Source organism: Parasteatoda tepidariorum, chromosome 5 (assembly GCF_043381705.1).
Source record: "Parasteatoda tepidariorum isolate YZ-2023 chromosome 5, CAS_Ptep_4.0, whole genome shotgun sequence".
Classification (NCBI taxonomy): Eukaryota; Metazoa; Arthropoda; class Arachnida; order Araneae; family Theridiidae; genus Parasteatoda; species Parasteatoda tepidariorum.
Genome location: NC_092208.1, coordinates 13937961 through 13963380, shown reverse-complemented (window position 1 = coordinate 13963380; position 25420 = coordinate 13937961). Strand labels below are relative to the sequence as shown.

General features: G+C 31.7%; 1 protein-coding gene across 1 annotated transcript; it reads right to left on the bottom strand.

Annotated features, from left to right (window-relative positions):
- Positions 1 to 7: 7 nt before the first annotated feature.
- LOC107454052 (uncharacterized) lies at positions 8 to 24208 on the bottom strand. Its single transcript, XM_043050362.2, has 7 exons — positions 24050 to 24208; positions 12882 to 12961; positions 11002 to 11067; positions 7655 to 7687; positions 4893 to 5048; positions 1901 to 1942; positions 8 to 195 (listed from the first exon to the last, which is right to left on the bottom strand). Exons 1-7 carry the CDS (start codon positions 24114 to 24116, stop codon positions 67 to 69), a joined length of 573 nt encoding a protein of 190 aa, XP_042906296.1. The 5' UTR covers positions 24117 to 24208; the 3' UTR covers positions 8 to 66.
- Between the last annotated feature and the right edge of the window lie 1212 nt (positions 24209 to 25420).

Here is a 25420-nt window from a genome sequence, read left to right as displayed (position 1 = left end):
ACAACCATTATTTTATATGATATTTATTACTAACTCTAAAATTTTTATATAGTATTGTGTAGTTGTCTACAAAGAATCATTAGCCATTTCATTTTCTTCCATGGTCATGGGTGCCATCATATTCACTTCCTTTGATTCAGATTCTTCCATGGCCATGGGAACCATCTCCATTGCCTTCATATCTTGAGTGCAGTTCTACAATGAGAGAAATTGTAAATTTATTTCTCCAAAAGACGGTTTTCGTTTGCGGTAAAAAACAGAACGAAGAACTTAAGAAAAATATACAGGGTGATTCTAAAAAGATGGGCAAAATTTTAGGAAGTGATAGTACACGCCCAAACAAACAATTTTTATCAAATAATGGATGGTCGAAAACAAAGCGCAAAGGTGCTGGCGCATTTGGAAGGTTGTTTGATGTAAACGTGAAAGCTCCATTCCTGTTGCGAATTACTGCGGTGCGTTACTTGTCGCCAAGCTTCCGGCCGCAGCAGGGAAAGTTCGTGATATGCCTGGTGTGTTTCAGAATGTTCGCCGTTGTACTGCGTGCATAGCCGCTGCCGGCCACTGTTTTGAACACTTATTGTAATCATATGTCATTAAATTTGCTTTTATAACCTAACTTCATCGTTCTTTGTGTGTTTTTGCCTCATATGTAAACATCAACTTTGACGCCCTCTAGCGGTTTTGCGTTTTATTTTCGACCATGCGAGCTTAATACAGTTCTCATGGTCAGCACTCAAGAGTACGGTGATCTTAATACAGCTCTCCCGGCTTCTCACGAAGCAGCAATGAATCAACTAGTGGTATTCTTTCATCGAATTCTATCTCAGCTATAATTCTGGTGGGGGAGTACTGTAGTGTATCTACCACTACAAAAATACAAGTTCAATTCTCTACTACATAAGTCACGTTAACTCAATTCCAAGTGGGGGTAACCGTTCATAGATGAAGGTTGACATTGTCTATAACTTCTTTCCCCACAAGTACCAAACATTGAACACATTTCCTGGTAGGTAAGTATTTTATTTACATCGTCCTAGAGCTGCGCAATGGGCTATTGACGATGGTCTGGGAAACATCCCCGAGGATGATCTGAAGACACGCCATCGCAATTTTGATCCTCTGCAGAGAGGATGCTTCCCCTGCTTTGTTAGCCCGACGGCCAGCGCAGGAAGTCGAGTTGTTGTTGTTGTTGTTAATTTACGTCGCACTAGAGCTGCACAATGGGCTATTGGCGACGGTCTGGGAAACACCCCGGAGGATGATCCGAAGACATGCCATCACAATTTTGATCCTCTGCGGAGGGGATGGCACCCCCGCTTCGGTAGCCCGACGACCTGCGCGCGAAGTCGAGCACTTTACGGTAGCACAGTTTAAGGAGGACTGATACCGCTCACCCTCGGTCTTTATACGCAGGCTGATCAAAGTGGTCACCCACCAGCTTACTGACAGCAGCCATGTGATGCTTGACTTCGGTGTTCTACAGGGAACCGTGTCTTTACGACCAGTCCACTGCGGGACCAATCAATTTACAACTTCATCTGTTGTCATTTTGCAGTCCAGATCATTTAAAAAAAAACGTTATTCATTCCGTTAACCTGTCTAATCAAAGTATGATATTCTAATGTAAATATATATCAGTGGAAATTTAACATCAAAAGAGAAATTTGAAATAGCTTATAATTTTGAAAGTGGCTATTAAATTTCAGTTTGCCTTAACTTAGGGAAAAATAGATGTAAAATAAATTTATAGAGTATTTTCTGAAAATGGTGATTTTAAAATAAAGATAAAGTGACTCATAACTATACTTGATCTTAAAACATAGTCAATCATAAAACCTTACATAATACATAGATTGGGTGTGAACACTTAGTAAAAACTGTATATTTTTATACTTACCATTATTAAGTTCTCTAAAAGGCATTGAATCAGCTCTGAAGCCTGTGAAAACGACATATAATAGTAATAAATATTTAAATAATAAGTTAAAACATTATTGATAGTAAAAAACTACTAGCTCTAGCTGTAGGAAACGCTGTATATAAGCAGAACGACTGATATGAACTGAAAAATTTGATGCTATTTCATGAATGTTTCCAAAATCTTTTAAGATGTAGAAAATCCGCCACCCTCAAAATATAAAAACTAATAGGCAATAACCGAAATCATACAAAATTATTTGATGATTTGTAAAGAAAAAAAAACAAAAACAAATAATTAGCTTAATTAATTGGAATAATTATGAATTTACTGTGGTATTATTTTCCTACTAATCATGGGAATCATCATTTATGAGGATAAGTCCTCTACGATAAAATTAGTGGAAATCTATATGCGAATATATTTCTCTTACAAGGCGACAAAAAAAAGCCTCATTACAACTCCCCGAATAGAAACGCTAGAAAATCAACCAATGAGTGCCGCTAAAAATGTCACACGCCAAATCTAGCTGAGATGGCTCAACATGTAGCGCTTTTAAAAACGGAAACTGAAATAACCAGAGAGCATAAGCTAGGCAGAAGTGAGTAGTTTTTGTCGATAGATCTCTATTTTAGTATTTTGTCGAAAGCACTTTTATTCACAAATTTATATATTACTAATTTATTTGACGATTTTTGATTTATATCACGAATTTATTTGTTTTACTAGAATTTATGTGTTTATGAAGGTTTTTCCATTGCAATTCACTTATTTCAATTTTTAATAGACTTAATTATAGCCAAAATTTTAACCTTTTTAAAGAGATATCGGTTTTAGAAATTTTATCTTGATTTTATACTATAGCACATTTCTAATAGGTTTAACGAATTACATGTCATTTATTTGAATTCAAATTTATTTTAATGACTTAGTATTTAATAAAAAGATGTAATTTTTTTTTTAAAAAAAAGTTGTTATATGGATTTGAATGATTGTTTTGAATTCTTAGAATTTTGTGCATTTGCAATGTACCTAAGTTAGTAGCGAGCGAAGCGAGATTGGTTTGCGAAGCAAACCATATAAGATTGCGTAGCAATTTTCGGGGGTTGGCGAGCGTTAGCGAGCAAGGGGCGCACGCCACTAGTTTGTATATATTGATCCATCTAAGTCGGAAAATAAATTAAAAAATCGTTTTTTTTTTCTTGCTTCAACTCTAACCTTTGGGACAGGGTCAATGAGTTTGGGACCCTCTTTATTTGTCATATTCGCCTGAATTAGAATTGAAAACGATCCAGTTTGAACTGCAGGTTAGAATTTCTGATTCTTAATTAAAACAATGAAAACAAAATATATCGTTCAAGTGATGAAATTCTCTTTAATTCACAACTCAAGAAGTATTTATGGGATCTCTCTGGTCCCATACATATCTCAAAAATAAACTCACCAACTTAATGCATAACAAAATTAAAAGCGAAAAGAAGAATTCTAAAAAAAATATCAAACAGCAACGGCGTTATAGCAACGATTGCAATGATGACGCATGCGCACTGTTTACTATTACTCTTGAACACAGTTGAAGAGTGTGATAACGTCCCAATAAGTTGCGCACGCCATCAACTTAAAACAAGACCCATTTTGCCAATGGGTGAAAACACATAAATATTTTTTAACTGTAAATGAAAGTGCGGATAAAGGAATAAAGAAGCACTAATATCAATTAATGCAAACCTCGGATTAAAGTTCTCTGCTAACAAATCCATCAAAGCAATTTCTTTCCTTCTCACTTAAAAAGTATGCTAAAGTTCATATTTTTAATTTAAAGTCAAGTTAGAATCAAGTCCAAGTCAAATTTTAGTTAAGTTTATTATTCAAAATTAATTAAATTATTCAAAATTCGATTATTTCAAAATTAAGACAAAATATGCTTCTAATACCTAACCAACTACAATTTAATTTAGTGGCTAATTGTTTTAAATATATTATTGAAGTTGAAGAGCTAATTGAAAAACATATGAGTTAGAGCATTTAAAAATAACTAGCGGAAGAATTTATAAAAAAAAAATCAGGAAACTATTCCAAAATCAGATCTCTCTGATTAAAATCTTTTTAATGAAAAATTAGACTAATTATTATCCAATGGCAAAATTGGTTTTGATCTGAGTTTTTATCCATTGGCAAAATGGGTTTTGTTTTGGGTTTGATGGCGTGCGCAAATTATTTGGACATCTTCACACTTTTCAACTGTGTTCAAAAGTAATAATAAACAGTGCGCATGCGTGGTCATTGCACGCGTTGCTATGGCGACCGCTGCCGTTCTTCTTTTTATTTTCGCTAGCAGGCATTTTTAATGTATTTACATAATAATAATTTAAAGTATTTTGATATTCTTATTATTATTAACGTATAATAACTGGCTTGATGGTGATTTTAATATAAATATGAATGCTGAAGGATGAAAAGTATTTTGTGATGTCTTGAAACACGTACATAGGCAGGATATGAAAAACAATCTGACGACAAACATCAATTGAGACAGTTTTTGCAACCCATGATTCAAAATGTTGTGACGTTTAACGGGGTTAATTCAGAAAGAAAAAGCATTTAACCAATGGGTAACCAGTGATCCAAATAAGGCGATCACAACTTTTTTCTTTTTATTTACTTTTAGATTGTTGCAGATGATTTTTGCGTTATCAATGCATTTGTTCCTTGCATGTGATGTTATGTACAGAACGACTCTTTTTTGTTTAAAAAAAATGTTTGTCGGTACATTCAGAATATATGATTCTCAGTTTTTAAAATTTTTCTTTTTAAATTTTTACTATAATTACGATTTATTGTTTTTCACGTTCATAGAAAGCGGGAAGTGCAAATTTCTTTTGAACATTTTCTGAGTTTAATTTCGAATGACTTTTCATTAAACTCTTTGACTGAGGATCCCTCTAACTTTTATATGTTTATAACATTTTACCTGTCCCGCTTTAACTTCTTCGTTTTCCTCGCATTTCTGAATTGCGATGGAGAACAAATGTTGTTCCGGCATTTCTTGATCGGAAACTACTTCTTCGGTTGTTTCTTCGGAGACTTTGAGTTTATTCAAATCAATCATCTCTTCTTCACCGGTAATCTATAAAATAATACAAATAATAATGGAAGTAATAACAATAATAATAATTAGAGCCCGAGTTTTGATGGACAAAAATTCCTTAAAAAAAACAAAATAAGCCTTTGAAATAGAAAAAAAAAATTACCTTATATTTTAACAAGAGATTAAATCTGAACCATAATAAATTTCTTAAAATTTCACATAACATATAACTGCATTGAAATACTATGTATATTGAGTGAAATTGAGGAGTAATTTTTTATTAAAGTTGTTAGTAATTCTAAAATGCGTATGTAAAGAAAGTAAAAAATATTTAAATACCTTTTGCTAGTGCTTTCTATTTATGTAAAATATGAATCTACTTCAGAATACTTTAAAAGCATGGCATTGAAAAAATTACTCGAAATTCTCTATAAATGAAAAAAAAGGCCTCAAATAGAGTAATTAAGTCCAAAAAGAGAGAGTTGATCACCGAAATTCGGGTCTTTGTTGTTGTCGTACGCTATTAAGGCAAATGGTGCAATTGTTCTGCTTTTCCAGTGGCGCCATCTATGGCCAAGAATTCGACTTCTGCCGCACCATACGTTTGTAGGAAGGATTCATTCATTCATTCTAACACAGATCGTAATTTTGATCTGAACCAGAGAACGAGCAATCTCCAATTCAGTTCTCCCAGAGGCATAATTTGTCACGAGAACATGGAGACCTTTGTGACCTTTCGAACGAGAGTCCCGCATCCTGCCAACTGGACTTTCCCAAGCGTTCTCCGGGTCTTAGTAATAATAATAATAAGTCCTTAGTAAGAGCTTCATTTTGTTTTTCTTTGAGACAAGATTTGAAATGCGTGTTAATAAAAATGGTCATAGTTCAGTAAGCAGGTTTTAGAAAATAGACAAAATGCGTATTTAATAAAATAAACACAGCAAAACAAAAGCGCCTTTTCCTTGCTCAACCAAAATTCAGCAACTGGAATTTTGTACTTTTCCTTACTTTTTTGAACACTAAGCATAATTATTACGGTGCAAATTTCCGAACTTTTTGGTTGGGGGTGGCTGGATATTACAAATTTAACTTTTCAGGCCAACTCTTTGCATTCAGCACACCAAACGATTAAGAGATTTTTAGAAAATCTACTTTCGCACAAAGTCTGTTTAATATCACTGGTGTACATTTACAGCACTCGTGACAACCATGTAAAAAGAACTGTTGATATTTAATTTCTACGACATTATTAGTAGAAATGACAGAGACAAGAGAAAATGACTTTGCTCCAAAACTTACAAAAATTACAAAATTTAAAATGACCTTAATTTTTCCTTGCAAAATTAAAATGACGTTATCTGCTAAAGCTGGTTTTTGAAAGCTCTGTCGTCATATAAAATAGCAAATAATATGGTATTTTCACAACTCTTGTGAGCTAACAGTTATTTTTGACTGTTCGACCGAGTTTAGTTTATCATATGACAGTCTAATTGATAGCATACGACCGGCATAGTCTTTTTGGCAGGACGCTGGGCTCACGTTCGTAAGGACGGGAGTTCGAATCCAGCCGGTCGAAGACTCCCCGTATAATAAATAGTTATAGGGGCACGTTTGTCGGGTCACAAATTCTCCCATGTTCCCATAACAAATTAAACCTCTGGGGGTACTGAATTGGAGATCGATCGTTCTTTGGTTTCGGTCAAAATTACTATATGTGGATGAATGAAAGGGTCTGCCCTATAAACGGGTGTGACGTATTCGTGTGGCAGAAGTCTAATTCCTGGCCATAGATGGCAACACTGGAAAACAAGAAAAATCGTACCCCTTACCTTAACTGCCAGTGACAACAACGATAAATACATATAAAATAATATTATAATGATTATATTGAGCAGCGATGGTTCAGGGGATAGAGCGTTCATCTTCCAATGAGATGAACCGGGTTCGAATCCCAGCGATGGCTGGTCGATACGAATTCCGCATCTGGCTTGCACCGAACGCAGTGCTGACGTGATAATCCTCAGTGGTAGACAGATCACGGGTTAGAGTCCCCTTGCCATCAGGCTAACAGTGGGAGGTTCTAGCAATCTTCGTCTCCATGTAACGCAAATGCGGTTATTTCAATCAAAAAGTCCTTCAAGAAGGCAAATTTTTCTCAATACTTGATCCTGGAGTTCCCTTGTCTTCTGGATTGGGTTCAAAATTACAAGGCTACGGAGTTCAGTATTAGTAGTAGTAAACCCAAATTTGGGTCGGCTGTTCAACAACGGTTTTAAAATAAAATGTAATAATTATATTGATCAATGATAATGATAAAATCTTGGTGGGTTAGTATTGTGGCGTAACTACGATTATTAAACATCAATTCACTAGTATATAAGACATGCTAGCTTGATTCAATGTCGAGGTACCTTTTGATAGATGAAGATTTGCATTGTCTAACATTCTTTACCCGCAAATGCTCTTAGTAAAGGTTAGATTCAGTTCTTAAAGTGAAAAAAAAAACTGACTTCTTAAAAGCATTACAAGCAGAAAAACTATTAGAATCTTATTTTTTAAGAGATGAAATTGAACTAAATGTTGGACGCAGGTTCCAAAGAATGGTTAATATTTTAAAATGAAAAAAGATGTATAAAAATTCTTACCACTTCTTGAGTTTTCAAAACACATTTCAGTACCTAAAAATAAAATTCAATTAAGGCGCTGTGATAATACACCCGCGAATTGAACGGAAAATAAATGCAACTAATTTTTAATGTGCTAAAGCTGTTGTCTTTGTCTGAATGCGTAGAAAAATTTTGCAATTACATTTTATATATAATACACAGTATGCATAGTTTTATATTTTGTATAACATACAATTTATTCCGCAGTATGAGTCAAAATGAAAGACTTAATTGCACATATACGTCCTCGACGGTCAAAAATTCTCCGCGGACAACGAATTTCTCGAATCCGACGTCACCGCGGACGGCCATTTTCCCGTTAATGTTCGTGATAAATTCTCAATTTTTGTTATCTTACAAGAGTCTTGTAAGTTACAAGGCAGCAAAATGACCCACAATACAGCAACATACTGCTCATATATTGATGTTTTCTCTGTCTGGGAGTACTGCAGCGGTCGAAAGGGGCTTTGCAGCAATAAACTTAAAAAAAAACACAATACGTACTGGTCTTAAACAAGAAGCTTTAAAAGCAATTATGAACATCTACCTAAATAGAAAACCCCTTTCAGATTTCTGTGCAGAAACCTCTGTAAATTATTGGCTTGATTGTGGAACTGGCAAACGTCATATTTGATTCATTTAAAAAAACTCAGTACCCTCGGATAACTTGACATTCCAGATAACTTGACCCTTGTCATTTAAATTATTTCATAAAAGAAATACTAGGTTACTATTAGTAACCTAGTATTTCTTTTATTACTGTATAATGTATTCCTAGTAACGACTAATTCATTGTGCAATTTATATAAATGTTTGTAATAAATAGGAGAAAATTATATTTCTTTTTATTTAAAAGCGACGGGTTAGTTTCAACGGTGGACGGGTGCATTGTTGGACAAGCCGTCCTCGGGGACGGGTAAAATTTCTGAGTTTTTTCGAGCCCTGACATATATGTTATATTATGCAACGCGTAATAAATGCATTAATTAAAAATGCATATGCATGCAAAGGTTATACAAGAAAGTTTTAGAATGTACTTCTCACAAATGTTTGGTGTGCACTCTCTTTTTTATACGGCATACATCAACCTTGAAATAATAATCTTTGTCAAACTTATGTAATCAGTAATTATGTAACTTTTTGTCAATCTTATAATAATTTTTTTAAACATCATATCTGCATCGATGCCGGCGATTTCAAATCAATGGACCCGAAAGCACATACATGTGTATTTTTATGAGCACAGAAAGAAAAAACCCCGAAAGGGTGAGATCTGGGGACCATGCTGGCCAATGCAAAAGTAAATTATTTGCCACAAAATAAAAGAGAGTTTATTGTGCAGGATAGAATGCGTAGTTTTTCTGCCTGTTTGCATCTTTCATTGCCGGTGATTCAAAACTTGTTTGCATTACCTCTGCATGTATGTACATTTTAGAGGAATACATTTATTACATGTTGTATAGTATATTTAGGTACTTTCCGTTAGCCTGGCGTCAAATGTTGCCAATTGTGAATAAAGAGTGATCCAAGTCACCAAGCGATGCGAACGACAAAACAGTCAGTAGAATAAAAGTCGAAAATGTTCAACTATGAACAAATATTTATTAAGTGTAAGCAAAACAAGTTCAACTATAAGCAAATATTAATGAATTCTAAACAAAACAGTTTTATCCAAAAGGAATGCTTATAATAATTGGTTTTCACAGAATACGGTGATGTCCTTGAGAATTTGCTCAAACGAATCGTTTACTCCTCGTTGCTTTGTTTTCAATAAATTCAAAGAATACAGCACGTGGCCCCAAACTAACATTCTCCGTATGGTTGTAAGAAATTTGGCGGAACTCTACATTATTTGGCAATTTTTCGCTTACGCCCGGGCTAACGGAAAAGTACCTATATGTATTAAATTGAGGCATTCATTTTGGCTTCTGAGTAATATTTTGTTGTTTTATTTTATCTAAAAATAATACATCCGACCGTTTCATTTTCATGCATTCCTAAAATAATTTTTCAGCCATAGGAAGCCGAGCACCCCGCAGAGCAGCTTTTGATAAGTGGTAGCAGAACACAGTCCAGATAGCAAAATAAGGTTTATTTTCTCTCAGTAAAAACCTTTTAAAGTAAACCTAAAAATGTTTATAATGCGGTTTACGTGTAAACCTTCTAACCTTAAAACGAGATCTGCTCTATTCTGCGCACATTACCCTAACCCAAAATCTTGGAAAACTACCTTCCATATAAAAACCTTAAATTGAGGTTGCTTAGGGTTTTCAAGCGTGAAAAAATCAGCAAAAACCTTTCAATGTAAACCTAAAAATGTTTATAATGCGGTTTACGTGTATACCTTCTAACCTTAAAACGAGATCTGCTCTATTCTGCGCATATTACCCTAACCCTAAATCTTGGAAAACTACCTTCTATATAAAAACCTTAAATTGAGGTTGCTTAGGGTTTTCAGGCGTGAAAAAATCCTTCAATAAAGTTAGTCTCAATTTGAAAATAACCTTTAATCTAGGTAATTATAAGGTTTCTTTTCGCAACGTCTTGTATGCTCAGCTAAAATCCACCTTGTCGTGAAATTTTAATGGACAATGCAATTTGATCTTATCACTAGTGTGACGTCATAACACACCGAATGGACCGAAGTGTTAATACTTTTCAAAAAAAGCTTTAAAAAATAATTTTTAATCCTTTTAGGATGAAAGGTTTGAAACTGCAAGATTTTTGCTCTATTGAAAAAAGGTTTTTAGCACCAACATTTTCGTGACAATATGAAGAAAATTCCAACACAAGGTTGCCGTAAGGTTATATGCTTTCTGGGCAGATCTAAATTTTAAACTCTGGCAATAATTGAGTTCAAATTTAGTTCGCAGCAATAATTTCAAACTACAGTTAGAATTTCCTTTAGTGACAGGAATTAGTTTAAAAAGTTGAAAAAATTTCTATTAAGAGCCTAAAATTATTTTTTCTTTATAATACGTTCCACTGAGTGATTTTTGACTTTCAATGATGTAAACTGAGCCAATATAACACCCAATTTCTTTTTCTCTTTTCTTTTTTTAATAAATATAGTTAAACTGTTTACAATTTTGTTAACTTTTAATAAATACTGCCATTTTTTGTTGCAAAAATGTCAGACTTTCAACTAAAACACAATTCCTATTTAACATTTATGAAAATATTTAGTATCCAGACATAGTTGAAGAAAAATTAATCTTCATGTCATCAAAAATGAATCTTCAGATCATATTAAATCCTCCTATTTTAATGATTTCAATGAGTATTTTTATTTTTAAACGAACAGAAGCAAAATGAAGAAGGTTTACCTCGTTGTCGTTTACCATTTCAACATCTGGATTTTGAGCTGCACAGATGTCATATGTCTCTTTCATCTGAAACAATGAACACAAATTAACAATAAACGAATGTCTCTTTCATCTGAAACAATGAACACAAATTAACACTAAACGACTGCCTCTTTCATCTGAAACAATGAACACAAATTAACCCTAAACGAACGTCTCCTTCATCTGAAACAATGTACACAAATTAACAATAAACGAATAAGTTCAAGAAACTTAAACAGAAAGATATACTTGAATATGTAAACTGTCGTGAAATTGAGAAAACAACGTATAGTTTGCTAAAGTAAGAACTTCCCAGCACTTTGTCTGGACTCGTGGCGGTGACTATGGTAACGAGATATAACTATTTCAAGTAGGGGTGTAGGGTCACTGTCTAGGGCAGGTTTAGGCTTGGCTCGGCGAGAGAAAGGGGATCTTTTTCTTCTTTCTATTGTGTTAGCCGTAGAGTGAAGAGAAGCTTCTCTCCCTGAAATGTGCTATTTTTGTTTCCATAGCAGCAGACGGTCTCAGACTTTGTGGAGGGGGGAGTTCTTACCGTAGACAAACTATAAGCGCTTCACAATTGATTGCGAGGAAAGTGGTTTGACAACAATTTCCTTTCAATTGCTCATGCTATGAGCGCTAAAATAGAACGCCAAAAAATTGGTAAAACGAAATTTATTTTTGAAAAGAATTTTCTTGCAATATAGAGTGCATACAAAGATGCCAAATACATAAAAACCTAAATTTTGAGTTTTTTTTGTCGTTTAAGTTAATTTTTCAATTGCACGGTAGGTAAAACATCATCTGCTTCAGAAATAATAAAGGTGTAAAAAGTCGAAATGTTTGGAGCGCTCAAAAAATAGCCACCTATTCTTCAGACTCGTTAGACTTAAATGAGGAAAACAAAACAAATTTGAAATACAAAAAAAATGAAGTTTTAAATGAAAAATGGAAAAATTATGACGGTGAGAAACTAAACTAGAGTAAACGGTGGTAACCAACACATGTAAATCAAGGCAGGTTGCATTTCCAAGTGCTTTAGAGAGTTGGCGAGGAACTTATGTCGTTAAATCTCTGGTTTTATTTTTTTTAAATTCACGTCTGACCAGTCAATGGTGCCTACTTCCAAGCATTCAAAACATGCTGACATTTCACACCCTTCTAATTTTTCCACAATTTCAAGCGCGAATCAACGTTATTAAACAGTAATTTGTGTTTATTAAATTAGCATCTTTGTTGAATAAATTATGTGAAATAGAAATAGCATTGTTAACATTATTATGCTTAACATATAATCATTAAATTTATTATTTCTTTATTATTAAGATAATCACCTCTCTTTTTTTTCTGATGACAAATCCTACTTAATACTCCGTAATAATTTAGTTTCTTTACCCCAAATAATAATTCTTTTACCAGAACTTTTTCAAATTAATTACTTCAAAAGAATTATATTGTCTTAAAGTTATTTTTATTCTTTCAAACCAATTACTAAGTTCTAACAAGAATAATAGCTATTCAATAAAAATCTTTTACTTGAGCAATATTTTTGCAAAAAAAAAAAAAAAATACTTTCCCTTGTTTAGTAACAGTATTTAGTCCTATCCAATAAGAACGTTTGTACGCAAAGAATAATGACGTGTAAGTACCAGTAGAATACGTCGTATTGTACCAAATAAAAAAAGAACTTTCGCTTGAGTTTTCGAACCGAATTGAATCTAAAGATGTTTCGAAATAAATTCATTAAAGAAATCGTTTATAGAGTCAGTCAAGATATGTTATGCCAATAAAATAATTAGAGTTGCCTAATTTTGGGTTACAATGCCAGAAAATGAGAATTCGAAATGAGTTTTATTTACCTTGTCCGGTAAACCTTGTTTTAAGCAAGATTCAATGTTGCTGTCTTCTAAAATTACAGGTTCATCTGACTCAATCGGAGCTGAAATAAAAGAAAAACAATAATATCAGTTCTTTCAAAATGTGTGAGAATAACACACATCTGACCATTATATTTAAATTTAATTCAGAGTAAAATTTTTAGAATTTTTTTTTAAAATTTTGTTTATGGGCAAGAATCAACACAAATTTTTTGTTTTCAATTGCTTAAAAAATAACCTACCTAAATATCTAAAAAATTATTTTTAAAAAGTGTATTCAGTATTTTGAAGCATGTTCAAATGAAACAATTGAAACACCACTATTATTTTCACAGGAAATAGATTAATAAAGTTTATTTATAGACCCTTAATATAATTCTTCAAAGATATTAAAGTAAGTCTTATGCATTTTTAAAATAACCAGTGGCCTCTGCCCCCTGTTCACTGTCTCTCCCCAAAATTTTTATTGTTATAAAATTTATCAAAAATAGATTGTTCCAAAATTGTTTGATAGTTTTGTTTTATTTTGACTAATAGCATGAACCAGATTGCACGAGGCTAAAGATTTCAAATACAATTTTTCCTCAAATTTATTCCTTTGAATTTTCATAAAAAAGTTTTATATTTGGTCCTAAACAAATGTTCTTTTGAAAAATTTCCTTATAACTCATTTCATTTTAAGTAAAAAAAAAACATTTTGAAATTATTTTTTAAATTAGAAAGAAAAAAATATGCTTACGTCAATAAAAGAGAGGAAAACTTGCAATAACAAACCAATCATAGTATTTAATCTTACGTGACTCAATTCTTTTGAATGGTTTGCATGTTTGCTTTGCCTTTCGAATTTCTACTAAAGTATACATTAAAATTTTAAGTCTAGATAAAGTTTTAATTCTATTTTATGTCTCGAAGTTATTGTATCTTTACTTGCGACAATAACAGTTAAAACTAAATGCTTATGTAAACTAAAAACTGAAATATGTAATTATTTTTTTAAATATTTTAATTTGTTTCGGAATTATTATTTTACGCGAAGCGTTGGTGCTAATTGTTTTAAGCTATGAAAATTAAATACTTGTCAAACCAGTTTTTTGTAACATTCTACATGGTGTTTTTGAACTTGAAAAGGGTGTTGGACACATCATAAGAATTGTGATCTATGACCATTCTAGTGTCGAAAAAGTCACTGTACGCCGTTAGAGGCATCTCCCTATAATGGACTGGCTGTTCGAGCGCATTTCAACCGGTATTTTTAAAAAAATCTAAATTACCAAAATTTTATGCTGTATAATAATTATTGTCAAAATTTGTCTACATAGTGGCCCAGAAATCATTAATAACTTGGCGAATAATTTGGCAACGACTCGCTAAAACATGAATTATTCAATCTTATAAGCAAATCGGTTATTGATCATTAAAAATATAATTTATTTATTGCATTTATTTACTCTAGTAAAATTAATTATTTTAATTTTACAAAATTATAATTTTGTAATTTATAATAAAAGTAAAACGATAATAATTAGTGGGATAAATAGTTTTGGTGTAACGCTAAACAATTGATTTTTTTATTACCTTATTCTGAAGTTTATGATAACATTTGAAGAATTAGATTTCCAAGTTTTCTCCCTTATTATTAATCGTTAGGTCCTAATCAGTCAGGAATGTTCTAGAAGGGCCACCTGCATTAACTTTCAAACCTTATGCTCCCATATCTCAAAACCATGTTTTTGTAATTGTTTTAGACTCTTGCTATCGAATTAATGAAATAATTTAGCTGATACTCTACTGGTACTTCTAGAAATTACCGATGATTTGAAAATTCAATTAAAAAAAAAATAAACAGGGAAGGGTAGAAATGTACAACTTGTTTTGTTTTGTTTTGGAAACTAGAAATTTGTTCCCCTTAAGTTAGTTTTATAGTTTGTAAGCCTAGTTAAACCGGGAAAGTCATTAAAACTATGTTTTCTAAATAACCCCCATTTTCAAAAACAACGTGGTGCAGATGAAGACAAAATCAACGGACGCCCGTGCAAATATTTTAATTGAAATGGTCTGATATGAGGTAGAAAACATTGTTTTATAATTGATTCAGTCAGCAGGCTCAGCTGTTAGCAAATTTTGTGACTAACTTTTAAATTTGGTGAGAAGAATAATTTATATCCTTGGCAGATCGTCGGCCATTTTTTGGGACCAGGTATCAGGTTGTGTACTCGCCTGTTTTGTAAAATGTCATCAAAGGCTTAGATTTCCCCCAGCCTGTTTGAAATGATGTAAAATTAAATCATTACATTCCTTAAAAAAAAAAGAAAACTATATATATATGTGATGCTTTAATTAACCTAAAACAGTAGTTCTGAAATTAATTAATATCCTCATTAAAATTATACATTCACCGTAAAGACAAAATAAATCAAAATGTAAGAAAAAATTAATTTATTGCAGTTATTAATGCAAATATTTTTTTTGAAAAATTAGCAAACAAATTAGCATACATTAATTTTACAAATCTTACAGAGTTTAACTTTTAAAACACAAAATAATAATTTTTTTCAGTTTAATATCTAAAAAAAAAAGAGAACATTCTTTAATTTTTAAATTTCTTGTTCCACAGTTTTTTTTTTTTTTTTTTTTTTTTTTTTTTTTTTTTTTTTNTTGGTTGTATCTGCATGTTAACAAAAAAAATTTATTTTTAGCATCAAATTAAAAAGGCAGGGTTTGCTCTAAGTTAAAAGAATCGAAGATATTCCATGACACGTGAGAAGAGTTTATAATTATTTAAAATAACAAATTATAAACATATAAAAGAATTTATTTTTTATTTACTTGCAAGTGCATCCCTTTGACTTTCCCGGAAGGTCCATGTTTGCTATGGCTTCAATTTTCAAAGAGTTTGATTTAAGGATTTTTTTTTTTCATTGCAATTCAGACCAATTTTTTTCGATACTGCCTTTTATAATAGCTAAAACATTTAGTAGATTTATTTCGAAAATACTGTTTTATTGTTCGCTAGATATTTAAGTGTTTTCCAAAAAAGTTTGTTCTCATAAATTAATGATAAAATTCGAACACTAAAATTACAGCATTCGGCAACAGATGGCAGCAGTAAAAATATGATGAAAAATATAATTTTTGATATATGTATTGTTTTTAATATTCTGCATGTTAGGAATGTATAACGTTTATCTTACATATAATTATAAACTTAAGTTATTGTTTGAATCGCTGCAACTTTCATTATTTTGTATTACATTAAAATTTCATTTCAAAACAACTTTCTTGAATCGTGAAAAGCAAATTCTAAGGTGAAGATTGAATAATCTGTAATTATAGCGACGTTGAGTTATATGAAACTACTACTATTATTATTATCATAATTATCAATTAAAGTAGATAATTAAAAAATATGCATAACGTTTCAGCTTTAAAACATTATTATGCGACATTTTGATTCCATGGATCATTTATAGAAAGATTAAAAAGGACAGAAAATCCACAATTTGGAAATATTAACAGCCTGCATTTATTGATAGTAAATATTCTCATAATTTAAAAATTGATGTAACTTGTTAATCTAAAAATTTACTTGAATCACGTATTTCGAACTGAAAAAGCAGATAAAAATTAGAGGTTTTTGATACAATAATTGCCAATAGATGGCAGCAGTAAATAAAAGATGTCTCGATAATGTTAAAATGATAGTGCAGGAGTCTCCAGAAAATTTAACGATTTCGGTAGTTCTTTAAATTATTATGATAATTTTACAATTACCAAATATTTTTATACAACGTATCTGAAAGTAGATGAAGATATTTGTGGGAGAGGACACTTTCATCTTTAACCATCATCAAATTAAAGTGTCGATCAAATCTAAAGTATATTGAGGAAGAGCTTTGTTCTGCTGTGTCGACTATTATATCAATATTTAATAGTTTAATTAAAAATGAATAGGCATATTATTAAATCCTCACATTCCTATCCTCACATATGCGCTGTTAGAAGTAAGTGGATTTTTTCAGTCGCGACCATCCTGGTGGCTACACTTAAAGAGGACGCCATACAGCGGGAGAAACTTCTCATTGCAAATTCTATTTCAACTCCGTAACTAATTCAAAATTTAAAATACAGAAAAATTGAGTTCAGGCAAACCTAGATAAGCCATGAAGATTAAATTGCTGAAAAAAAATTAAAGATATAAAAATTCAAATAAATTATTGGAAGAGGACTTCCATTGCATAATCCTAAGTAATTCTCTCATAATAGGGCGGTATAGTCTGGTTGGCAGGGAGCTGGACTCGCGTTCGTGAGATCGGGAGTTCGAATCCAGCCGGTCGAAGAGCCTCTGTGTAATAAATGGTGACAGGTGCACGTTAAATCTGTCGGGTCACAAAGTCCTCCATGTTACCACAACAAATTATACATCTGGGGTACTGAATTGAGGATTGATCGTTCTCTGGTTCAGGTCACAATTACGATCTGTGAATGAATGAATGGATACGTGAATGGGTCCGCCCTATAAACGGATATGACGTATGCGTGTGGCAAAAGTCGAATTCTTGGCCGTAGATGGCGTCACTGGACAACAAGAACAAACCTTGCCCTAATAGCCTACGACAACAACATCCTCTCGTAATTTATTTTCATTTTGATATTTAGAAAATTTCTTTCGAATATTTAAAACTATAATTCTTTTGAATATTTAAATAATTTTAAATTACTTATAGAGGTGAAAGAGAATTTACGATGAAAAGTTTTGCCCGTGGAACAGACCAATGGTCGGAAGTAGCACACTACAAATAGTGAAACTACTGTAGTCCCTACTTTCTTTTCGTAGTCTGTAGTGTAGTGTGCTATTTTTTTTCTTTGTTAAAAAAAGTAGCGCAGTGAGTAGTGCGATACAAAAAGTAGTAGTTTGCAGCGATTCCTGGCAACTATTTTTTACGTTAGTTTAGTATCTGACCAGGATTCTAACAACTATTTTTTCGAATTTGATGGGTACAAATCTTCTCGAGTCTTGTCAAAGGACGCAATTTCAAATGCCCCTGTGACACTGAGTTGACAAGAATTGCGTATTGATGGTCACGTATGACTAATATTTAAACTAGCCATAATAGTAGATAATAATAGATAATTAGTAATAATAGATAACTAGCCATAATAATAGATAATTGATCACTTTGGTTATACTTTTACTTGCGAATGCACACTCGTAAGACAGTGATGTTATTTCAAAGGAAGGAAACATGTTTTCGATGTACTTAATGTCTTAGAGGAAATAAAAGAGCATTGAACAATTACAACGAAATTGCAAGTATTTAATAATTTCCTAGCATCTCTTAAATTAAATATGCGCTGTCAAGAAGGTGATAAAAAGTTGAAGACTTGATGAACAAATTCGAAAGAAATGTTTTAGAACAGTGGTTTCCAACTGGTGGCCCGCGAGCCACATCCGGGAAGTCTTTTTTGTGGCCCTCGTACTAAAATAGATTAGTTGCCATTTTTCTTGCGGATAATTTTCGTAAAAAATTCATATGGGTTTAAAATACTTTTCTTTCGTTAAAAAAACCCTAATTTCTTCGTTTCTGTGAAATTTAACATACCAACGGTGCAAACAAAATTTATTTCTCAAGTAAAAATCTACTTCGTATTTTGATTTGCAATTCAATACTTTTGTTTTGTACAACTTGATAAAAGTTTGACAGTAATATTTAATGTTCCTTCAAGCATAAAAGAGTCCTATATAAAATTTTGATAAAGTTGCGGCCCGCCATTTGACTGGTATTTTTAATTGCGGCCCCCGGCTTCGTGTAAGTTGGAAACTCCTGTTTTAGAAGAACAGAATGGTTCCTGTCAACATGAATAATTCTTCTTAAATAATTCTTCATGTTTAATAAAAGCCAATTTTTTTTAAACATAAAACCATTTTGAACATAATGTGTAAATTAAAATCTCCAGCAGTGTAAATTATACAGGTGTAAATTAATTTCTACAGCAAAGTTTGGTTTCTTAAAGCAGCGAAGTAGTCACTACAATTCCAAAGTAGTTTGTTGTCACTACATTTAAAAAAAAGTAGTTGTAATTGACTAGATTTGTAACAAAGTAGTTGTATATGGAGTAAACTGCAAAAATAATGTAGTTTTTTCCGACCACTAAAACAGACTGTAGTTAATGTTTGAATTAATTTTTATTTTCGTATTTAAGTTCAGCTTCTAAGTTTGCTACTCATTTAAATTTTTCACATTGTTCTATGTCTTAAAGTTAATGACCCAAAACTGCAATAGTATATTACCGTACAAGTGAAGCATCTCACCCACGCGTGTGCTGTATTTGCGCAAAGCTTATGGGGTCCCGCAAAATGTTCGCAAATATTATGGGGTCCCAACACTAAAAAAATTTTAAAAAATCTGCGATAGGTCATACTTTATTTATTTTTTAAATTAAAAAAAACTAAATAAACTGCGTAAAATTTTTTAAATGTTTAATTAGTTTTTGTCGTACATGATATCTAGTATATAGAGAAATATTTTATTTTTCAGGTTAAGTATTTTTTCCGGTTAAGTATTTTTACTAAGTATTTAAAATGACTTTTTAAAAATAAAGCTGTTGCTTCTATTTTGTGGATTTAAAATATATTATTGCAGTCTTGAATTTTGATGCCCTTTTGAAATTTGAGAAAATAGTGGTTCAAAAAGAAAGAAAAGAATGTATAATATTTTTATAATTTCAAAAATAGTCATTCGTTTAAAAGTGATTTTTTTTATTCATAATATAATAGATATCATTTTATAATATCCTAAGGATTAACAGTTGAAACATCAATATTTTCGTTCGGAAAATTACTGTCTTTAATTACAAAAAAATTAAAATTAATTAATGTTAAAAAAATTAATGTATGAGAGAAACAGTCCGCCTTCTTATAAATTATTTTTAAAATTAAAACATGTCGTTTTGTTTTGAAAGAACTATATTCCTGATATCTTTAACAGAAAGCAAAAACTGTTTTATTTGCTATTTAAAATCTATAAAACTTTTCAAAAATGAACTTTTATTTGGTTATGTAATCGTTATGGGCAACTTTCTTTGGATAGATGCAGCTAATCAACTTCAATATTATCTCACGGATAATTTTTGTTTTTAATTATAATGGTTCAAAAAATGAGTTCGCTTTCTTTTATATTATTTTTAAAATTAGAACATGCCTTTTTGTTTTTATAGAATTATGTGACTATAGAATCGCCGTGAACAACTCAAATTCAAATTTTGTGTGTCATAATAACATGGTTTAAAGAATTGCGGAGTTTTTGAAGATTAAATATCGGAAATATAACGACAAACGGAGTTTGAAACGCCACGTAAAATAGATTTAAAAAAAATATTAGCACTTTTGTTGCTGCAATTTTCTGTACTGCCGTGCAAGTGAAAAAACAACGCTTCACAATCGATTCTGAGAAAAATTGGCTAGACAACTATTTTCTTTCTATTGCTAAACACTAAAATAATAATTTCAAAAAACTGATAAAACAAAATTTATTTAAATGTATCTATTTACTTATTTTTGCAATATGTTGTTTACTATACAAAGATGACAAATATATAGAAAATCTCAATTTTAAATTTTTTGTCGCTTATGTAGATTTTTCGATTGAGGCGGCAGTTTAACAAGCATTTGATTTTATAAACTACAATTTACTAGCTTTGTTGTGTTATGTTGGCAATTAATTTCTTATCGTTTATTATAAATTTTATTTAAAGTTCAAAGTGGGGAGCCCACTGCTTTCTCTGCCAGCTTTCTTGCTGTTAGAAGCGAAATTTTTATGCAAAAGTTGGTTAATCGCTCTTCATCAAGCTCAACTGGGCAGCCAGAACGTCTATTTTTTCATAAATTTCATAAATTTCTATTTTTCAACTGGGAATACCAATCATGAACGGTTTTTCCAGCTTTGGCGCTCTCTCCATACGCAGCACAAACGCCATAGATTGGATAATTAAATTGTCTAGACTAGACAATTTAATTGTCTAGTATAGATTATCTAGACTAGTCTATTAGTCAAGTTAATGAATATTTAATTAAACTTAAATTGTTTCAAGTTCAACTTGACAGCCAGAGTTCGTTACATCTTTGAGGTCAAAAATTTTCATTTTTCAACTAGGAATACCAAACATGAACGGTTCTTGCAGCTTTGGCGCTTTCTCCATACGCAGCACAAACGCCATAGATTTGACAATTAAATTGTCTACACAAGACAATTTAACTGTCTAGTATAGATTATCTACACTAGTCTCTTAATCATGTTAATGAATATTTAATTAAACTTAAATTGTTTCAAGTTCAACTTGACAGTCAGAGCCCGTTACATCTTTGAGGTCAAAAATTTTCATTTTTAAACTAGGAATACCAAACATGAACGGTTCTTCCAGCTTTGGTGCTTTCTCCATACGCAGCACAAACGCCATAGATTTGACAATTAAATTGTCTACACAAGACAATTTAACTGTCTAGTATAGATTATCTACACTAGTCTCTTAATCATGTTAATGAATATTTAATTAAACTTAAATTGTTTCAAGTTCAACTTGACAGTCAGAGCCCGTTACATCTTTGAGGTCAAAAATTTTCATTTTTAAACTAGGAATACCAAACATGAACGGTTCTTCCNGCTCGTGGAACAGACCAGTGGTCAGAAGTAGCACACTACAAATAGTGAAACTACTGTAGTCCCTACTTTCTTTTCGTAGTCTGTAGTGTAGTGTGCTATTTTTTTTCTTTGTTAAAAAAAGTAGCGCAGTGAGTAGTGCGATACAAAAAGTAGTAGTTTGCAGCGATTCCTGGCAACTATTTTTTACGTTAGTTTAGTATCTGACCAGGATTCTAACAACTATTTTTTCGAATTTGATGGGTACAAATCTTCTCGAGTCTTGTCAAAGGACGCAATTTCAAATGCCCCTGTGACACTGAGTTGACAAGAATTGCGTATTGATGGTCACTTATGACTAATATTTAAACTAGCCATCATGAATAATAGATAATTGATCACTTTGGTTATACTTTTACTTGCGAATGCACACTCGTAAGACAGTGATGTTATTTCAAAGGAAGGAAACATGTTTTCGATGTACTTAATGTCTTAGAGGAAATAAAAGAGCATTGAACAATTGCAACGAAATTACAAGTATTTAATAATTTCCTAGCATCTCTTAAATTAAATATGCGCTGTCAAGAAGGTGATAAAAAGTTGAAGACTTGATGAACAAATTCGAAAGAAATGTTTTAGAACAGTGGTTTCCAACTGGTGGCGCGCGAGCCACATCCGGGAAGTCTTTTTTGTGGCCCTCGTACTAAAATAGATTAGTTGCCATTTTTCTTGCGGATAATTTTCGTAAAAAATTCATATGGGTTTAAAATACTTTTCTTTCGTTAAAAAAACCCTAATTTCTTCGTTTCTGTGAAATTTAACATACCAACGGTGCAAACAAAATTTATTTCTCAAGTAAAAATCTACTTCGTATTTTGATTTGCAATTCAATACTTTTGTTTTGTACAACTTGATAAAAGTTTGTGACAGTAATATTTAATGTTCCTTCAAGCATAAAAGAGTCCTATATAAAATTTTGATAAAGTTGCGGCCCGCCATTTGACTGGTATTTTTAATTGCGGCCCCCGGCTTCGTGTAAGTTGGAAACTCCTGTTTTAGAAGAACAGAATGGTTCCTGTCAACATGAATAATTCTTCTTAAATAATTCTTCATGTTTAATAAAAGCCAATTTTTTTTAAACATAAAACCATTTTGAACATAATGTGTAAATTAAAATCTCCAGCAGTGTAAATTATATAGGTGTAAATTAATTTCTGCAGCAAAGTTGGATTCCTTAAAGCAGCGAAGTAGTCACTACAATTCCAAAGTAATTTGTTGTCACTACATTTAAAAAAAAGTAGTTGTGATTGACTAGATTTGTAACAAAGTAGTTGTAAATGTAGTAAACTGCAAAAATAATGTAGTTTTTCCGACCACTAAGACAGACTGTAGTTAATGTTTGAATAAATTTTTATTCTTGTATTTAAGTTCATTTAACAGCAAGCCCTCAGAGTACGAGATCATCATCGATACCAAATAGAATGTGTTCGAAATAATATGCACTGCTATCTACTGGAAAGAAATTCAAACTCACTGAATTATGGATCTTAAAACTTTGTTCTGCGTGACTTTAAACTTGTCATGCATTTAATTTAATTTCAAATTGACGGACTTGTGGAACCACTTGATATCCATAAATTATCGTTTGCGTTTTGAAATTTATTGTTATGTTATGTTGGCAATTAATTTCTCATCGTTTATTATAAATTTTATTCGAAGTTCAAAGTGGGGGAGCCCTTTGTTCTCTCTGCCAGCTTTCTTGCCATTAGAAGCGAAATTTTCATGCAAAAGTTGGTTAATCGCTCTTCATCAAGCTCAACTGGGCAGCCAGAACGTCTATTTTTTCATAAATTTCATAAATTTCTATTTTTCAACTTGGAATACCAATCATGAAAGGTTCTTCCAGCTTTAGCGCTCTCTCCATACGCAGTACAAACACCATAGATTTGACAATTAAATTGTCTAGACTAGACAATTTAATTGTCTAATATAGATTATCTAGACTAGTCTATTAGTCAAGTTAATTAATATTTAATTAAATTTAAATTGTTTCAAGCTCAACTTGACAGTCAGAACCAGTTACATCTTTGAGGTCAAAAATTTTAATTTTTAAGCTAGGAATACCAAACATGAACGGTTCTTCCAGCTTTGATGCTTTCTACATTCGCAGCAAAACGCCATAGACTAGACAATTAAATTGTCTATTCTAGATTTTCTAGACTAGTCTCTTAATCATGTTAACTAATATTTAATTAAACCTAAATTGTCTAAAGCTCAACCGGGCTACCAGAATGAGTTACATCTTTTGAGGTCAAAAATTTCAAATTTTAAACTTGGAATACCAAACATGAACTGTTCTTCCAACTGTGGCGCTCTTTCCATATGCGGCGCAAACACCATGGGCTAGTAAATTGTCTAGATTAGGCAATTTGATTGTGTAGATAATTAAAAGAAAATGATTTTAGTTAAATATATTTTAACTGCAATTGTAAGGTAAAAACAAAATAATGGACTTACCAGCATGCACGGAATAAATCCAAACTGAGGCAAAAAACAGATACTTAAACATTTTTTGATAACTCATTTCTTTGCACAAATGTTTCCAAACGATACGAAGTTTAACACTATGCAAAAAACAGACGATTTTTGATAAAATAGATTAAGCTCATCTTTTATATACAGTCTGTGGCAACAGCTTTGAACTACTTTGTTATTCCAAAGACCTTCTAATTTTTGTTTTATTTGCAAACTTTATTGAAACAAACGCAGTGTTTGCAGTTTTTCTCACGGGCAGAAAAGGCTATAGAAATTGCCCACAAGGCAATGTCCCAACTTGATATTTCAAAGGAAGTAACTAATTGGTCGCATTTGATGGTGGCCTTTCGCCATTCTACAATGGCGTATTGCATGTGTTTACTTAATTATAATTTTTTTTCATCGTCTGTGTTCTTTGTTGTTCCTTTGCCCCCATTGTTATTTTTGGAATATAATTATATTAGAATGATGCAGGTCTTCAATTTTTAAATTAAACGGGGAGGCTACGCTTGCCAACCCGGTAATTACTTCGCATTCATCATTGTTTTTTTTCCTTCTTAAAAGTGAATATTTTCCACACAAAATTTCACATTTTGTTAAAAAAATTTACAAATATAATACTCTTATGTAAGAACATTTTATCAATAAGTAAATCGTAGTGATGCGGACTGGATTAGAAAAATTATCATTTGGACTTGGAAAAAAAATTAATCTAAAGAATACAGACTGTGTGACTGAATGAGAAGAAATAATTAAGAATAATTTTGAATTTTTCTCGATATCGAAGAATAATTTTGCTCGTTCACGAAAATTATAACAGTTGAAATATGGAACGTTTTCCATTTTTCTCGTATAAAGTTTTTTTAATATTTCAAAATATTACGTACATGTTAAGATTTAGATCTGGCAATAAATTTATCATTCTTTTATTTTACTTTTTTTGCTACATTTGACAACAATATTCAACTTGAACTTTTAAAATAAATATATATCGAGAGTGAAAAAATTTTTTTTTTCGATAAAAATGGATACATAGCAAAAAAAGCAAAAAAACTGAGAAAAAAGGTACAGGAAAAGCACATTAAAATTGCAATAACTTTAAAAAAAACTTTAATTAAGTTCAAAAATATAAAATATCTCTTTCAGAATGTCAAATTTTGACTCCATAGTTGTATTTTAGTTGACAGCAGAACGGCGGACATGGTATTTTTTACTAAACTTTAGCAGTTTTAAGTCTAATAGTCGAATAAAAATTGTTTTCAATCCATTATACTGTACATTTTTCTACACACCACAGTAATTTGAAGTTTTTAAGTCTCATAGTCTTGACAAAAAAAAAGTGCGAATTATTAA

Coding starts and splice junctions, on each gene's coding strand:
- LOC107454052 (XM_043050362.2), bottom strand. CDS start 24,116: ATGAGTTATCAAAAAATGTTTAAGTATCTGTTTTTTGCCTCAGTTTGG. Junction 5,049..7,654: donor TTTTGAAAACTCAAGAAGTG/GTAAGAATTTTT, acceptor ATTATTTTATAG/ATTACCGGTGAAGAAGAGAT. Junction 196..1,900: donor TTTTAGAGAACTTAATAATG/GTAAGTATAAAA, acceptor CTCTCATTGTAG/AACTGCACTCAAGATATGAA.